Source organism: Sus scrofa, chromosome 13, assembly GCF_000003025.6.
Source record: "Sus scrofa isolate TJ Tabasco breed Duroc chromosome 13, Sscrofa11.1, whole genome shotgun sequence".
Classification (NCBI taxonomy): Eukaryota; Metazoa; Chordata; class Mammalia; order Artiodactyla; family Suidae; genus Sus; species Sus scrofa.
The window spans coordinates 199592486-199606906 of NC_010455.5; the positions used below are offsets into that span (position 1 = coordinate 199592486).

Here is a 14421-nt window from a genome sequence, read left to right on the forward strand (position 1 = left end):
TCCTCTATACATTTGAAATATATATGTGTCTCCTACAACTTGAGACCTGAGTCTTTCTCATGGATATAAAAGCCATAGTCGTTTTGTTACTGAGCCCAAGCTTATTCTGCTCACCTCACAACAGGCTAATAAATCAGAAGAGGGCTTGTTGAGATAAGGAATAATGACTTTAATCAGAAAGCCAGCAAACCAGGAAAATAGCAGACCAGTGTGTCAAAGAATCATCTCTTAGAATTCAGATTTCTTTTATACAATAAAAAGGAGCGGGAGCACGCAGGGGTGTGCTTTGCTGCCAACTCCTTGGCGCAGATATCCTTTGTTCTTGCAGCTGTCTATGGTAGGTCAGGTTCATGATGTTATGGTCAACCTCCAACAAAACAAATGTTAATCCCTGTTCTACAACTTTTTATCTAAAAATGTGCTAATCTTCAAAGGTCATAGCCTTGAGACTAGGCTGTCCTAATACATTTCATGCCATATGTGGCATCCTCTTGCAAAAAGTGCAGCGCCAGCTTGCCTAAGCACAAATCTAATATAGAGTCAGATTTGTTCTTCTATTATACCTTGAAATGTAATCTCAGAAAGGATAGGGCCTCTGTCTGCTACATTCTGCATAGCCCTGATGGGCATTACCACTTACCACTCTGGTTGTAATTTTTCCCTGACTCTACTCATTCCCGCTGCCTAGTCCCTAGATCCTTTTTATTTTTTCTTTTTATGGCCACACCCAGGCATATGGAAGGTTCCAGGCCAGGGATCAAATCCACACCTTTGTAGCAACTTGAACCTCTGCTATTTTTTCTTTTTCATGGCCACACCCAGGCATATGGAAGGTTCCAGGCCAGGGATCAAATCCACACCTTTGTAGCAACTTGAACCTCTGCAGTCAGATTCTTAACCCACTGCACCATGCCAAGAACTTCCTTCAATCTTTTTAACATGTCCAGTCACCTCTGTACAAATCCAAGTTGAGCTCAGTTCATGCTGAACCCTCTGTCACAATAGTTTATTACCAATTAAAATCTGTCCTTGACACTTTAACTTGTATCGGGTTCTATGTCTGACAGAATTAAGTAAATTGCTTGGAGTTACATTTCTACTAAGCAGCTCAGCAACAATTTGATTCCGGGACTCAAAATCCATACCTCTTTAGGAATGTTGCTAAAATTTGGCCTCTGTCTGTCATTGCCGAATAGAAACATGGAGACAGGGTTCTGGGTGGAGGAGAAAAAATGGCTTTATTGCTTTGCCAGGCAAAGGAGGGTCACACCAGGCTAATGCCCTAAAGACTCTGCCCCCATTGGAATGAATCGCGAGGAGTTTTATAGTAAAAAGGAGAAAAACAGGTTTTCAAATAGGAATCAGGATGTGGGGCAAACATGCCTTTTTCCTTCTTTGGGGGGATCATGGTCATCAAAGATGGACTCAGGGGGTCGTGGCCTGATCACAATGGTGGTCTTCCGGGTTGTCGCCTAGAATAACAGCACTTGCGTCAAGGGCACATAGATCAGAGAGTAGAACAAACCAGGAAACTTCTTGAGAAACAGCATGTGCTAATAATCTTTAACCCACAGCCAATTTTGCTCAGGGTGCCTAATCTTTAGCTTACGGGTGATTGTGTTTAGGGTGCAATTAAGCCATGAAGGACAAGGAAGGACTCTCAGCTGGTCAGTTTTCAAGGATTCATTTTTACTTTATTTCTTTTTAAATTTATTATTTATTATTTATTTATTTATTCATTTATTTTTGCTTTTTAGGGCCGTACCCATGGCATATGGAGGTTCCCAGACTAGGGGTCCAATCAGAGCTATAGCTGCTGGCCTGCACCACAGCCACAGCAACACAGGATCTGAGCCACGTCTGCAACCTATACCACAGCTCAGAGCAATGCCAGATCCTTAACCCATTGAGCGAGGGCAGGGATCGAACCCACAACCTCATGGTTCCTAGCGAGATTTGTTTCCGCTATGCCAAGACAGGAACTCCATAACTTTCCTCTTAAGTGTATAAGATGCCTATAGTATCATGTATATCCCTTGAAAGAGAACCAGGACCCTGCCCCAAGGCTGTGAGACAGAATACTAACTCAGGTAGTAGTGTAGGAACATGGGCTCTGATACATTTTTTGGATGTGGATATTGCTTAACATTTATGGCTTAAGGCCTCCAGGCAGTCACACTTCCACAGGTCTTGTTTTATTATAGGAAATACACATTGCCCACAGACTTTGTTTACTGTAGGAAACACCAATCTCTAGCCCACTCCTCAACTGATAAAAAAGGAATAAGAGCAATGGTGACTTAATCTAAGGAAAGAAAGGGGACAAAGAAACCATAAAGCTTATGGGGCATTTCCAACCCTAAAACCCGCATTGGACAAGGACTGATATAAGTAATTGAGCAGGGTCAATGGGAGAAAATCACATCTTTCTGCACTCCACGTTGGTACCCTCCCATCTTTAAGGAATAAAAACTCCTAAAGGACAATGGAGAAGGGGGCTCTTCTCTCCCCTATGGGGAGGGGGAGAAGCTCAAACTCACCACCAGGATCAATCCCAAATTTGACAGAGAAAAAAATCACCCAAGTAGACTTGACTTTACTGGTTTTATTTTATTTTATTTATTTTGCTTTTTAGGGCTGCACTCATGGCATATGGAAGTTCCCAGGCTAGAGGTCAAATCAGAGCTACAGCTCCCCACCTACAACACAGCCACAGCAAGGAGGGGTTGGAGCCACATGTGTGACCTATACCACACGAGATTCTTAACCCACTGAGCTATTGAACCTGCCTCCTCGTGGATCCTAGCTGGGTTTGTTAACCTCTGAGCCACGAAGGGAATTCCTACTTTACTGGTTTTAAATTAGCATGCTTTTCAAAAACAAATTTCAAAAAGTTTTCCATAGTCACATCTGTCCACCCTTTCTTCTGTGATTTTTCTCCTGGTTTAAGCTTACAGAGTTCTTTTCCATACTGAAAAATGTAAAATTTGACTTATATTTTCCTATGCCTGTTTTATGGTTTCATTTATTAAAATGTAAAATTTCAAAATGAGAAATCACCTTTTTTCTCTCTCTCTTTAGTACATAATTGGTATACTTGTATCATTTTTCTTTCCAACTGTCACTCCCTTTCCCCGGAACTATTTTTGCAATAGCCCTTTGTTTCCCTATCAATTGTCAATGCCACTTCTATCATGCCAACTAAAAAAAAAAAAAAGTCACTAGCCTCTGTCATCACTGACCTTCAACACACTTTGAAAGCAGAGATTAGAAATGAGGCACTCTGTGCTCTGTGAAAACCTGTCAGAACACACCTGCAGATATTTAGATATTTTCAGGAGAAGAACTTAAAAGCCTAATTTCTTGTGTCTTCTCATAGCTAGAAAAGCACAAAATCGTTAATGGAAATATCTGCTCCTCATGACTGGCAGCAAACTTCTGCCAAAATGTGTGCTTGAGTGCATCTATGCTCCTTCACCCAAATCACAGATACATTGACTTCCTCTTTACCTCTCCGGAGCTCACTGAAAGGCTGTATCATCAGAGCTTACTGAAAGGCTATTTCATGATTCTCACATTGTGCTTTTTTTTTTTTAAGTCAACAATCATATGCTTAATTCTTTTTACATTATATTTTATGTACTATGTTTTCTGAAGCATCCTGCCCCATGGACCTGTCAATTCTTGTGTTGGTACGGGTGCTAAAATTATAAGCAAATCAGGCTGAAATCATGATTCATGGCCCCTTTAGAATTTGCCTTTTGACACAGCAGATCTCTCCCTGCCCCAAGTTCCCTGCACACCACGGGCTCTCCCTGAGTGGCTCTCTTAATTAGTTTAATGCATCCTCTTTCTTTTGACACTGGTTCACCCCAGCTATGGAAAAAAGTAGCTAGTGGTATGAAAAGTGACAGAGAACACCCATACACTTGCATAAAGGGGAAAATCCAAAACAATGCACCTAATTATCCTGAGTGGAAAAAAAAAAATCCCCTAAGTTTATATACCGTACCACAACAACTATGGAACATTTTTGAAACAATAAACTTTTAGAAATGGAGAACAGATGGGTGATTGTCAGGGGATTGGTTTGGGGGTGGAGGGCAAGAGAGAAGTATGTTTGATTATGAATGAATAGCGAGAAGGATCATTGTGCTAATGGAACTGTTATATCTTTTTAATGCATAAATCTCCACATGAGATAAAATTCTATAGGTGTGAACACACACACACAAATAAGTAAAACTGAGAAAATCTCAATATGTTTGGTGGATTGCTTTGATATCAATATCCTGATTGTGACATTGTATTATAGCTGCAAAATATCACCATTGAGGAGAACTGGGTAAAGTATAATTTTTCACTAGTACATGTGAATCTATGATCATCATTTCAGAGCGACAGCCGTAAGTGATGGCTGGAAGCGAGATCTCAAATTCTCTGCTCAGGATTTGAACCTGGGCAGCCTGGATATAAAAACCAGGAACCCTAGCCATTAGACCAGCTATCAGCTGAAAGCAGAATTCCCCTGATTCTTGCCTGCTGTTGAAAGCAAGAATATTTCAAGTAAGTAAAGAGTGTAAAAATAGGTATAAAGTTTATTGTTCGAAACACAGTACAACATGTGGGAGAGCATAGAAATACAGAGAATTAGTCTATTTATCGAAGGCAGAGTAAAGCAGTGATACACACCCAAAGGAGTGAGGGTGCGGCATCCCCTGAATGAGGAGCAAGCCAGAGAGGTGACTTACACCACTTACATAGGGTAGTTCTTCCCGGGGCTTGTCTTCCTTTGGCCAGTTACCTTGTTTGTCTTTCATACCTGACCAGACCAAGGGCCCTCCCCTGATCTGTGTGCCCATCTTTTGGCCAAGATGGATTCTGAAGCAGAGCATGGCGGGAAGGTTATCCAGACTTATTATGGCCAGGCACCCCCTCCCTTTCTGACCCAGAAGGGTCTCTCTGCACACGTGCAGTTGGGGCTCCTTGACCCTGAAGACGGGGACTATGTGACGTCTTTGTTCTTCTGCCCAGGCAGGGCTCAGCCCCTCTTTCGATCCTGTCATTACCATTGTTTAACCATTTGCAGAAGACCAGTACCAGTTATTTGCCTTGTGCCTGTTGTTAATGTCTATCTTATAGTATAGATAGATGTGGCTGGTTGTAAATGTTCGCCCTGAAGCCGATTTATCTACTGCCTCAGGAAGTGTAAATAAGAGGCTAGTTGCCAATGTCTATTCTGGAGCCTCAATAAAATTTTAAGTCAAAAAAAAGCAAAAGTAACACTTCCCTGAAGGCTCAGTGGGTTAAGGACAGGCACTTCAGTGACTCAGGTTGCTGCTGTGGCACAGATTTGATCCCTGGCCCAGGAACTGTGTATGCTGTGGGCCCGTCCATGTCAAAAAATGCAAAGGTATTTCCCTGACTATTCGTTTCATTTTTTGCAACTGATTGGAAAACTACCTTGAAATTGCTACATAATTGGAAACTATCTAAAGCATTGCTGTTCGGGATAACTTTATGCTTTGATGGAAAGAAATATTTGCACTGTCCAGTACATCAGTCACTAACAAATATGCCTATACAGCACTTGAAATGTAGCTAATCCAATTAAAGAACTGATTTTCATTGTATTATTTTGATTAAATTTACATTTAAATGGTCACTGGTAGCTTGTGGCTACAATAAGATTGTGGACAAAGAATGTTGCCAACTGGTTCTGCAAAGGAAAGATGTTAACAGACCATCAAACCATCAGCCACTGCAGTTGATGCCAGTGGTATACCCTGAGGGGATTCAGGATGGAGAAAAACAGGATACTGGCCCTAAGTAAAGGTGCAGACCAAAGGAATAATTTCAATAAACACAGGCTCTTGCATCTTCGCATACATGGAAAAGTGCTAAATTCAATACATTGAGATGTCTGGTTTTCTTTAATTAGCTGTAATCTTTTGATGTTCCAACTACCTGGCTTTATTGGTTTTGTTGTTGTTGTTGTTTTGTTTGTTTTGTTTTGCAAAAACTTCTATATATCCTGGCTCTTCCCTTACTTATTCAGAACAGTCCCTCAGAGATATCAGAGAGGCTGCATCCAGGCTTAAGTCTTTAGTAAGTCTGCTGAATAAAATGTAATTCTCAACTTTTAGGTTGTGCTTTTTGTTTTTTCATTCAGCAAGAGTACAGTACACAAATGAATATTATTGTACACTCCCCTGAATTCCTCAGTGGTATATATATACATAGTAAGGAAGAAAATTAATTTCCAACCTTAAAGTTAATTTATGTACTTTCTGGGGATCCTTTTCCTCACTTTAAAGGGGTGATAAGATGCATCTTGATGAGTTACTGTCGGTGTAACAAAGGGCTGCAAATCCCCTTTGTACCCAGGAGCCACATACAGCTTGCCTGGCAACCCTGCAAGTGTCCAGGGAGATAACCCCTTGATGATTTAGTAAACACTCTCTGATCTCGGAGAGACAGCAGTGAATGATGGCTCAGAGTGAAATCTTCATTCTCTGTTCAGAAATTGAAACTTGGGGAGCCTGGTTGAAAACTAGGAATCCTAGCCACTAGATTAGCTAGAAGCTAAAAGTAGAATTGCCCTGATTCATGTGAGAGGATGTGTGTGTGTGTGTGTGTGTGTGTGTGTGTGTGTGTGTGTGTGATCTAATGGTGCTTTATTTTTCAATTAAAAAAAAAAAATTGGAGTTCCCGTCATGGTGCAGTGGTTAACGAATCCAACTAGGAACCATGAGGTTGCGGGTTCAATCCCTGGCCTTGCTCAGTGGGTTAAGGATCCGGCATTGCCGTGAGCTGTGGTGTGGGTCACAGATGCGGCTCGGATCGCAGGTTGCTGTGGTTCTGGCGTAGGCTGGTGGCTAAAGCTCTGATTCGACCCCTAGCCTGGGAATCTCCATATGCTGTGGGAGCAGCCCAAAGAAATAGCAAAAAGACAAAAAAAAAAAAAAAAAAAAAAAAATTTTGGCCATGCCTGCAGCATTCAGAAGTTCCCAGTCCAGGGATCAAACCTGTACCAGAGCAATGACAATGCCAAACACTTACCAGCTAGGCCACCAGGGAATTCCTATCTAACTTCACTTTTGACTTTTATTAACTATTTCCTATAAAATCTGTCCAGATAACTATGCAATCACATGAACACTGAAACCAGTGGATAAAGATTCCAGAGAGAATTGTCCTGATCCTTGCCGCCTGTTGAAAGTAAGAATGTTTCAAGGCGGCAAATACTATGAAAACAGGTGTAAAATTTGTTGTCAGAGTCACAGTACAACATGTGGGAGAGCAAATGGAGGAGTAATTTAAGTTAGAAGCAAAGAAGTAGTACACACCCTAAGGAGAGGTGTGGGTGCAGGTGTCCCCAAGTGAGAAGAGCAGCAGAGAGGTGATTTAGATCACTTATACAGCACAGTTCTTTGTTTACCTTTAACCCATTATCTTTTTCTTTAACTCAATGAAATTTACTATATTTTTATAGCTGGGGTTTGACATGAACATGCTGTAAAACTGAGCTGTGATGATCATTGTATAGCCAATTATCTTGTTTTATTTTTCACACCTGACTGAACACAGGACCTTCCCCCATATGCCTGTGCATCTTTTGGCCAAGATGGATTCCAGAGCAAAGGGTGTTCAGTAAGGACTTATTATGGCCTGGCGCCCCCTCCCTTTTCGACCTCAGGAGTCTTACTGCTCACATGTAATCAGGGAGGTCTCCCTCACCCCAGGAGTGATTGAAATGGTCCTCGGATCTTCCCACTCCTGCAGAGCTCGGTTCCTGCCATTAACTTTTTCCTTGAAGTGTCAAAAGGAAAGAAGTCCTAGCTGTTCTCTGCCCAGGGGCCCATCATCTACCTCCACCCACTAACAGGTGATAACCAGCCAAGGATAAACCAATAGCTTTGCTTTCCCATTCTTTGGGAAGATATCAACACACATTTGATCCCCATCATGTTCTTCCAGTTTATTCCACAACTCTAGGTTCCAAAGAGTTTGAGCAATATCCTTTTAAACGCTGTAAAGAAAAAAAAAAAAAGTCTGTGAAATCGACCCATTTCTTTAAGTGCAACTGTGAAGAGGCTAGCAGTGGGTGAATACAAAGAAAAGCTGGCAAAACAGAAGATAAGGGCTCAGTTTAAACGTATTCAACAACAGCCAATCGGAATGATTCTCTGCTGTCAGGCACGCGGTCGCTGGGCAACGGCTCTTCAGCTGACAGCTCTCCAAACCAACCCCAGCGCCCCTTCTCTACTTTCCCTTCAGCCCTAGAGCGGCATCCTGGAGCCAGGCCCTCAGCAGGTGGGGCCCGCGCCTTTGCACTCAGCCCGGAGGCTCGCGGCGAGAGTGCTGCTAGTGGGCACCCAACCCATTCTGCGTCGCATCGGCTGCCAGCATTGCGCAGACCTTCGGCCTCGCGTTTGGGAGAAACCAGACCCATCCGCTGTCCGTGCAGAGGCACCGCTGCCCCGCTCCCGACCATGTCGTCCAACATTCGCGTGGCGGTGGTGACCGGCGGCAACAAGGGCATCGGCCTCGCCATCGTGCGTGATCTGTGCCAGCAGTTCTCGGGGGATGTGATGCTTACGGCGCGGGACGTGGCGAGAGGCCAGGCGGCGGTGCAGCAGCTGCAGGCTGAGGGTCTGAGCCCGCGCTTCCACCAGCTGGATATCGACGACCTTCGGAGCATCCAGGCCCTGCGCGACTTCCTGCTCAAGGAGTATGGGGGACTCAACGTGCTGGTCAATAACGCGGGCATCGCTTTCAAAAGTAAGGGGGTAGGTGCTCGCAGGCAAGGCGGTCGCGCAGGATGGTTTGGAACTGTTGAGGAATCGCAGCTGTGGGGTCCGGAATGGGAATAGGGAAGCAAATGAAAAGTGGGAAAGGGTACAGCTAGCAGAGGCCGCTGGGAATTGAGTGCTTTCTAGCCAGAGGGAACTGTGTCTTTGGCTGGTTCCAGGGGAACTTTTCTAGGTTGTTCCACAACTTCTTCCTGACTGGACCTGAGTGCAGATGAGTGAATTTTTAACTTATTTTGAAATAAGGAAATTGCAAAAACTGCTACACCGAGATCCCTCCCGGTGCACCTTTTGTGCAGCCTCCCCCCAATGGTGTGACCTTACAAAACTGCCCAGCATTATCCCAGAAATTCACATGGGCGCAATGCTATTAACTAGATGCACTTTTCCAAAACTTCGCAGATTTCTTACGCACCATTTTTTAATATCTTCCTATGGAATGTTATGACATGGCTGATAGTCACTCTCCTTTTCTCCTGAAAGCTGTTGATCCCACACCGTTTCATATTCAAGCAGAAGTAACTATGAAAACAAACTTCTTGGGAACCCGAAATGTATGCACAGAGCTCCTGCCTCTGATAAAACCCCAAGGTGAGTCTGACTGGAGCCCAAGCTGTAGTGTTTCTAGTAGGACCTGAGCCCTGCCTGCCACTGGCCTCCAGGATGTGTCTCCACCCAGCCAGGTGCCCTGAGACCTTACTGTCCAGGTCAGGGGTGCTCTCTGTCTGGCTTCTCTTTGCATATCTGGCTCTTTCCTCTCTTTTCCATTTTAGCTCAGAGGTCTCCTCCAAGAGGCCCTTAACTTGCTCAGTGCCCATCACAGCCGGACGTCCCTTAGGATTTCACCTAAGACCTTCTCCTCCACCTCTTCCTCTCACGGTGACCTGATCAGACTAGTGGAACCTGTGCTGCCCTCAGTTCATTAGTGCCCTCGCCCCCAAAGTCTGTCACCTGCATGGGAACGTTCCCAGAGCTCCAAGCACACATTTTGTTTTCCAGCCTCTCCATCTTATGTCCAAGGACTCATCCTTTCCCCAAATCATCTTGGTCAGTGATCCCATCCTCCACCCACCTGGAGATGCTGGAGGTCACCATGTCTTCCCACTCATTACCATTTACCAGGTCCTAAGAGTTATCCTACTAAGTTTCGCCCCAGGCCTTCTCCTCCGTTCCAGCTCTACAGCAGGTCTTCAGTGTCATTTGTAGACAATTGTAAATCCTCCTCAGAGACCCCTCCCCTCATTTTGAGTCCTTTCCTTTCATTCTCTGCCCTCAGCAGGCTCACTCCTCTCCCTAAAATCCTTCAGGAGCAAAGTCCAAGCCCTTAGCATGGCTCATAGGGATCTGTAATCTGAGCTGCCAAACTCCAAGACCATTTTAACTGCCCTTCAAAGTGCTTAATGTTGCTGATCAAACACTCTCCTATTCCTTTGGGTTAAACTACTGTAATACTGACCCAGAAGTAAGGAGACAGTAGGAGAACCACCACCCATTAAATACACCAAATAAGACAAGCAGATACTTTTAGAAAGACTAAGAGGTGTTGCTTGAGATTGAGTTTGTACATTTCCAATTTACACTCAGCTTCTTCCCTGTTTCCCCATCCTGTCCTCCTGAAAAGTTCTACTACTTCTAAGACTTGGTTCAGCCTCAAAAGTCAATCTTTAGAATGTCCCCTAATTTGTCCACTCATCCCAGTATTTGAGGGCAGCAGTGGAGTTCCCTGAGTCACCACTGCCCCTTCTCCTTATGCTAACGACTTCTGGCCAACAATTTTTCTTAGTTATCTGGGCCATTGCCTCCCACCTCTGGACTTTGTCCAGAAGGAGGAATGAGAACTTCCTGGATTTGCTGAGGCAGCCGCTGTTGAACAGTTTCTCTTGCTAGAGTTAATGAAAATCTAAATACGAGCTGTAGTCTCAGGATGGGTGTAAGATTTACTAGACTTTTGAAATGAGAGAACTCTTCTGTTTCTTTGGGGAAGCGGTTCATGTTATCATGACTTAATCTAGCATGGGATTCTGTTCTGAGGAGTCTACAGTCTCACCTAGCTTCAGGCAGAGGGCTCCAGGAGGCTGGTTCGAATCCTTGGGTCAGTGGGAGAGCCGGCATGGTACACTGGGGAAATGAAGCACTCAGGAGCACTCGGCACTCAGGAGTGTATTAGCCCGAGAGAATTTTGATCTCCTGGTCGACTTCCCTAATCCAGATTATTATTTCTACCACTGATTCTAGCCTTCCTAAGATAGACTAGTGAATGAAGAATGAAAAAGAGCTTGCCATTTGATTACTAATTATAACCAACTTAGTAGAATAGTGTCTCCCTATCTGCTATCCAGATTGAAGGCACATGAAAAATAATGTCAAGGCCCTTTGAGCAATATAGCTGCCTTTCCTGTATACCAGTTAACCATTCTGACTTCTTCTCCTGCATTTTTTCTTTCTTTACGCCTTTCTATGTTTTGCATTTTTAAGTCATGAAGTATGTGTTATTTGTGTTGTGAGAGAGGCTGGTCATATTTTTTTGAGAGTGAAATAAATTAACCCATATATAGCATCTCTGAACGGTGCTACTGCAACATTTTGATGGCTCTATACTGTCTTAAGGACAATGCCATTTCTAGTAATTTACGAGTTGCTTCATACTCCTTACCTGTTCTAGGTAAAAAGAAGGACATGGGATAATTGACTCGTTTCTAAAATGTACTCATCTTAGGAGAATGCTTGGATGATTAATAAAACAGTTTCTCTAAATCACTTTATGTCACAGGATCATCGAATGGGACTCCTAGGCCATTGACTCTCTTATTTGTTGATATTTTCTGAACTCACGAACCTTTAGGGGGATGGAAATCAAAGCTAACTGACTATAGCAGCATGACCAATTTTCTGTTGCCACTTTTTTCCCCCTGTGTGGGTCAGAGTTTAAAATTTTTTGTCCATGTCTGCTCATTTTGGATTGGAAACTGGACATTGTAGAATTTTATAGCTACTTTTGCTATTAGACCCCATCTTCCTTGGGCTTGTGGTTGTTATTTACTTATTCGTTCATAGACATTATTTTTTGAAGTTGGGTTTCCCACCCTCCTCCCTCTGCAGTGTGAAGCCTCTAATGTTACAGCTCAGAAAGGACAGCCTAGTTTAGAACCACTGTCCCTCTGGGATCACAGTGGATTTAGCAAAGTTCTCTTTTGCCTTCTTTTTCCTGGACCACACCCGGCTGTTAATCTCCACTACTGGACAGCCAGTTGCTCTATTGTTTTTAACAGTGCAAAGCAAAAATTATTCCACACATGGATCTTTTTTTTTTTTTTTTTTTTTTTTTTGTCTTTTTGACATTTCTTGGGCCACTCCCGAAGCATATGGAGGTTCCCAGGCTAGAGGTCAAATTGGAGCTGCAGCCGCCGGCCTACGCCACAGCCATAGCAATGCAGGATCCGAGCTGCATCTGCAACCTACACCACAGCTCACAGCAATGCAGGCTCCTTAACCCACTGAGCAAGGATCGAACCCGCAACCTCATGGTTCCTAGTCAGATTCATTAACCACTGCGCCACGATGGGAACTCCACACATGGGTCTTGATCCAATTAAATTCAGGCTCTTTTGAAAGGGTACTTTTTGTGGTCTGTTCGGAACCCAGGAGGGTTCTTATCCTCACCTTTTTCTCGTTTTCTCTGGCAAAATTGCTGACTTGCATGATTTAGCTTATATTTCTAGTGAAGCTACCAATCTCCTCCTAATTGCTTTTCAGCACAACTTCCATTGTTCTTGAGAATGCCCTTAAGATCTAACTTCCTCATGCTGTTTCAAATAAAATCAGTTCCTTTTGGGAGAGCTTCAGACCTCTCAGGTTTTACGTCCTGCCTCTTTCCACTGTGCAAAATCTCTAAGCCACAGGTCTGAAATTAGGGACAGGGATGGTGACATTTCTCTTCCAGTGACACTCCTGCTTTAGGAGCTGCGAGGGAGGGGCAGTAGTCTCTGGTCTTCTCTTCTCGCTTCTCTTTGCATAATTCTGCCTTACAAACAAGCTGGGGCAAGGATAGTCTAGGCTGTAGTATTCTCCAGATGCCCAACCTAAGGTAGAGCCTTTGTCCCACAAATGAGGGCCAGGTGGAAGAAGGAAGTCCTCACCTCCTGGATACACTTGCCAGGAACCGAACCTCTGCAACAGGTAGCTGAGGGCCAAGGTGAGAAATGCTGATGTCCTACCCATCTTGGGAAGATACCATAGCCCTTGACGAGAAGAGAGTCCTGTGTTCTCAGATGCAGCGTCTAGGGTGCAGTTTCTATTGCTGTGGACAGAAAGGGGGAAGGGAAGGAGCAAGTCATGGTTGAATCACCACAGAATCTCTCTGTTCTTACCTGAGTTATTGTAGATATTCTGGAAATCATTTCTTCATTTGCTGTATGCCTTAAGGACCATTTCCAAAGACTTTAAAGTGTTGAATTTTTACAGTAATTTTCACAAATTTCTAGGTAGTAGGTTTACAAAACTCTTCACATTACCATGATTTGTTTGTTGATTTTAAGTAGAAGACTTCATTCCTGTAATTTCCAAAATGATAAACCCCCAGATGGTTTCAACCAACATTAGAAATAACAGATGGTTACTTAAAATAATAAAACAAATAAAACCCAGTGAGTAACCACCCCAAGTACTTTCCTTTCCTTCCCTAATGTTCTTTTACAGAGGTAAGTCCTGTCCCAAGCTGGGTATTCATCCTTCTTGTACTCACTTCTCTATGTAATGATTTGTGTGTATTTTAGGCAGAGTGGTGAATGTGTCTAGCACTGAGAGTGTCAGAGCTCTTAACAACTGCAGTCCTGAACTGCAACAGAAGTTCAAGAGTGAGACCATCACAGAGGAAGAGCTGGTGGGGCTCATGAACAAGTTTGTGGAAGACACAAAGAACGGAGTCCATAAGAAGGAAGGCTGGCCAAGTACCGCGTACGGAGTGACAAAAATCGGGGTCACTGTACTCTCCAGGATCTATGCCAGGAAACTGAGTGAGCAGAGAGCAGGGGACAAGATCCTCCTGAATGCCTGCTGCCCAGGGTGGGTGAGAACTGACATGGCTGGACCCAAAGCCCCCAAGAGCCCAGAGGAAGGAGCAGAGACCCCCGCGTACCTGGCCCTTTTGCCCTCAGATGCAGAGGGGCCTCACGGTCAGTTTGTTTCTGAGAAAAAAGTTGTAGAATGGGGTGTTCCCCCTTAGAGCTACCCCTGGGTCAATGCATAATTTGTGTCCTGATTTCACCAAAAGGATACTTACACTATCAAAAATATTCCTGTGCAAAAAAAAAAAAAAAAAAAAAAAAAAAAACTTTGTAAAAGAATCCAAATCTCTCTCTATTAAGTCGCCACTGGGAGACGGCTGCTCATTCTGTGAAGGCTTTTGTGATTTCTTCTATTATCCCAGGGAGGGAAAATGGAATGGATTCCAAATGATGACTAAAAATCAAAGATGAATAAATAGTTCTTTATACCTGTCCATGCATGCAGACTGTTAAATGTTAATTCAGCTCAAATATACATAATTCTCGAGTCTAGTTTGGAGGTGTCTAGTATAGCTTCAAGTTTGTAAGTGAACATCTGGAACCAA

The 14421-nt window shown here is 43.6% G+C and overlaps 1 protein-coding gene across 1 annotated transcript; it reads left to right on the forward strand.

Annotated features, from left to right (window-relative positions):
- LOC100622246 (carbonyl reductase [NADPH] 1) lies at nt 8283–14133 on the forward strand. Its single transcript, NM_001315746.1, is given in 3 exon segments — nt 8283–8784; nt 9297–9404; nt 13586–14133. Coding segments are annotated over 3 exon segments (846 nt in total). The 5' UTR covers nt 8283–8495; the 3' UTR covers nt 14035–14133.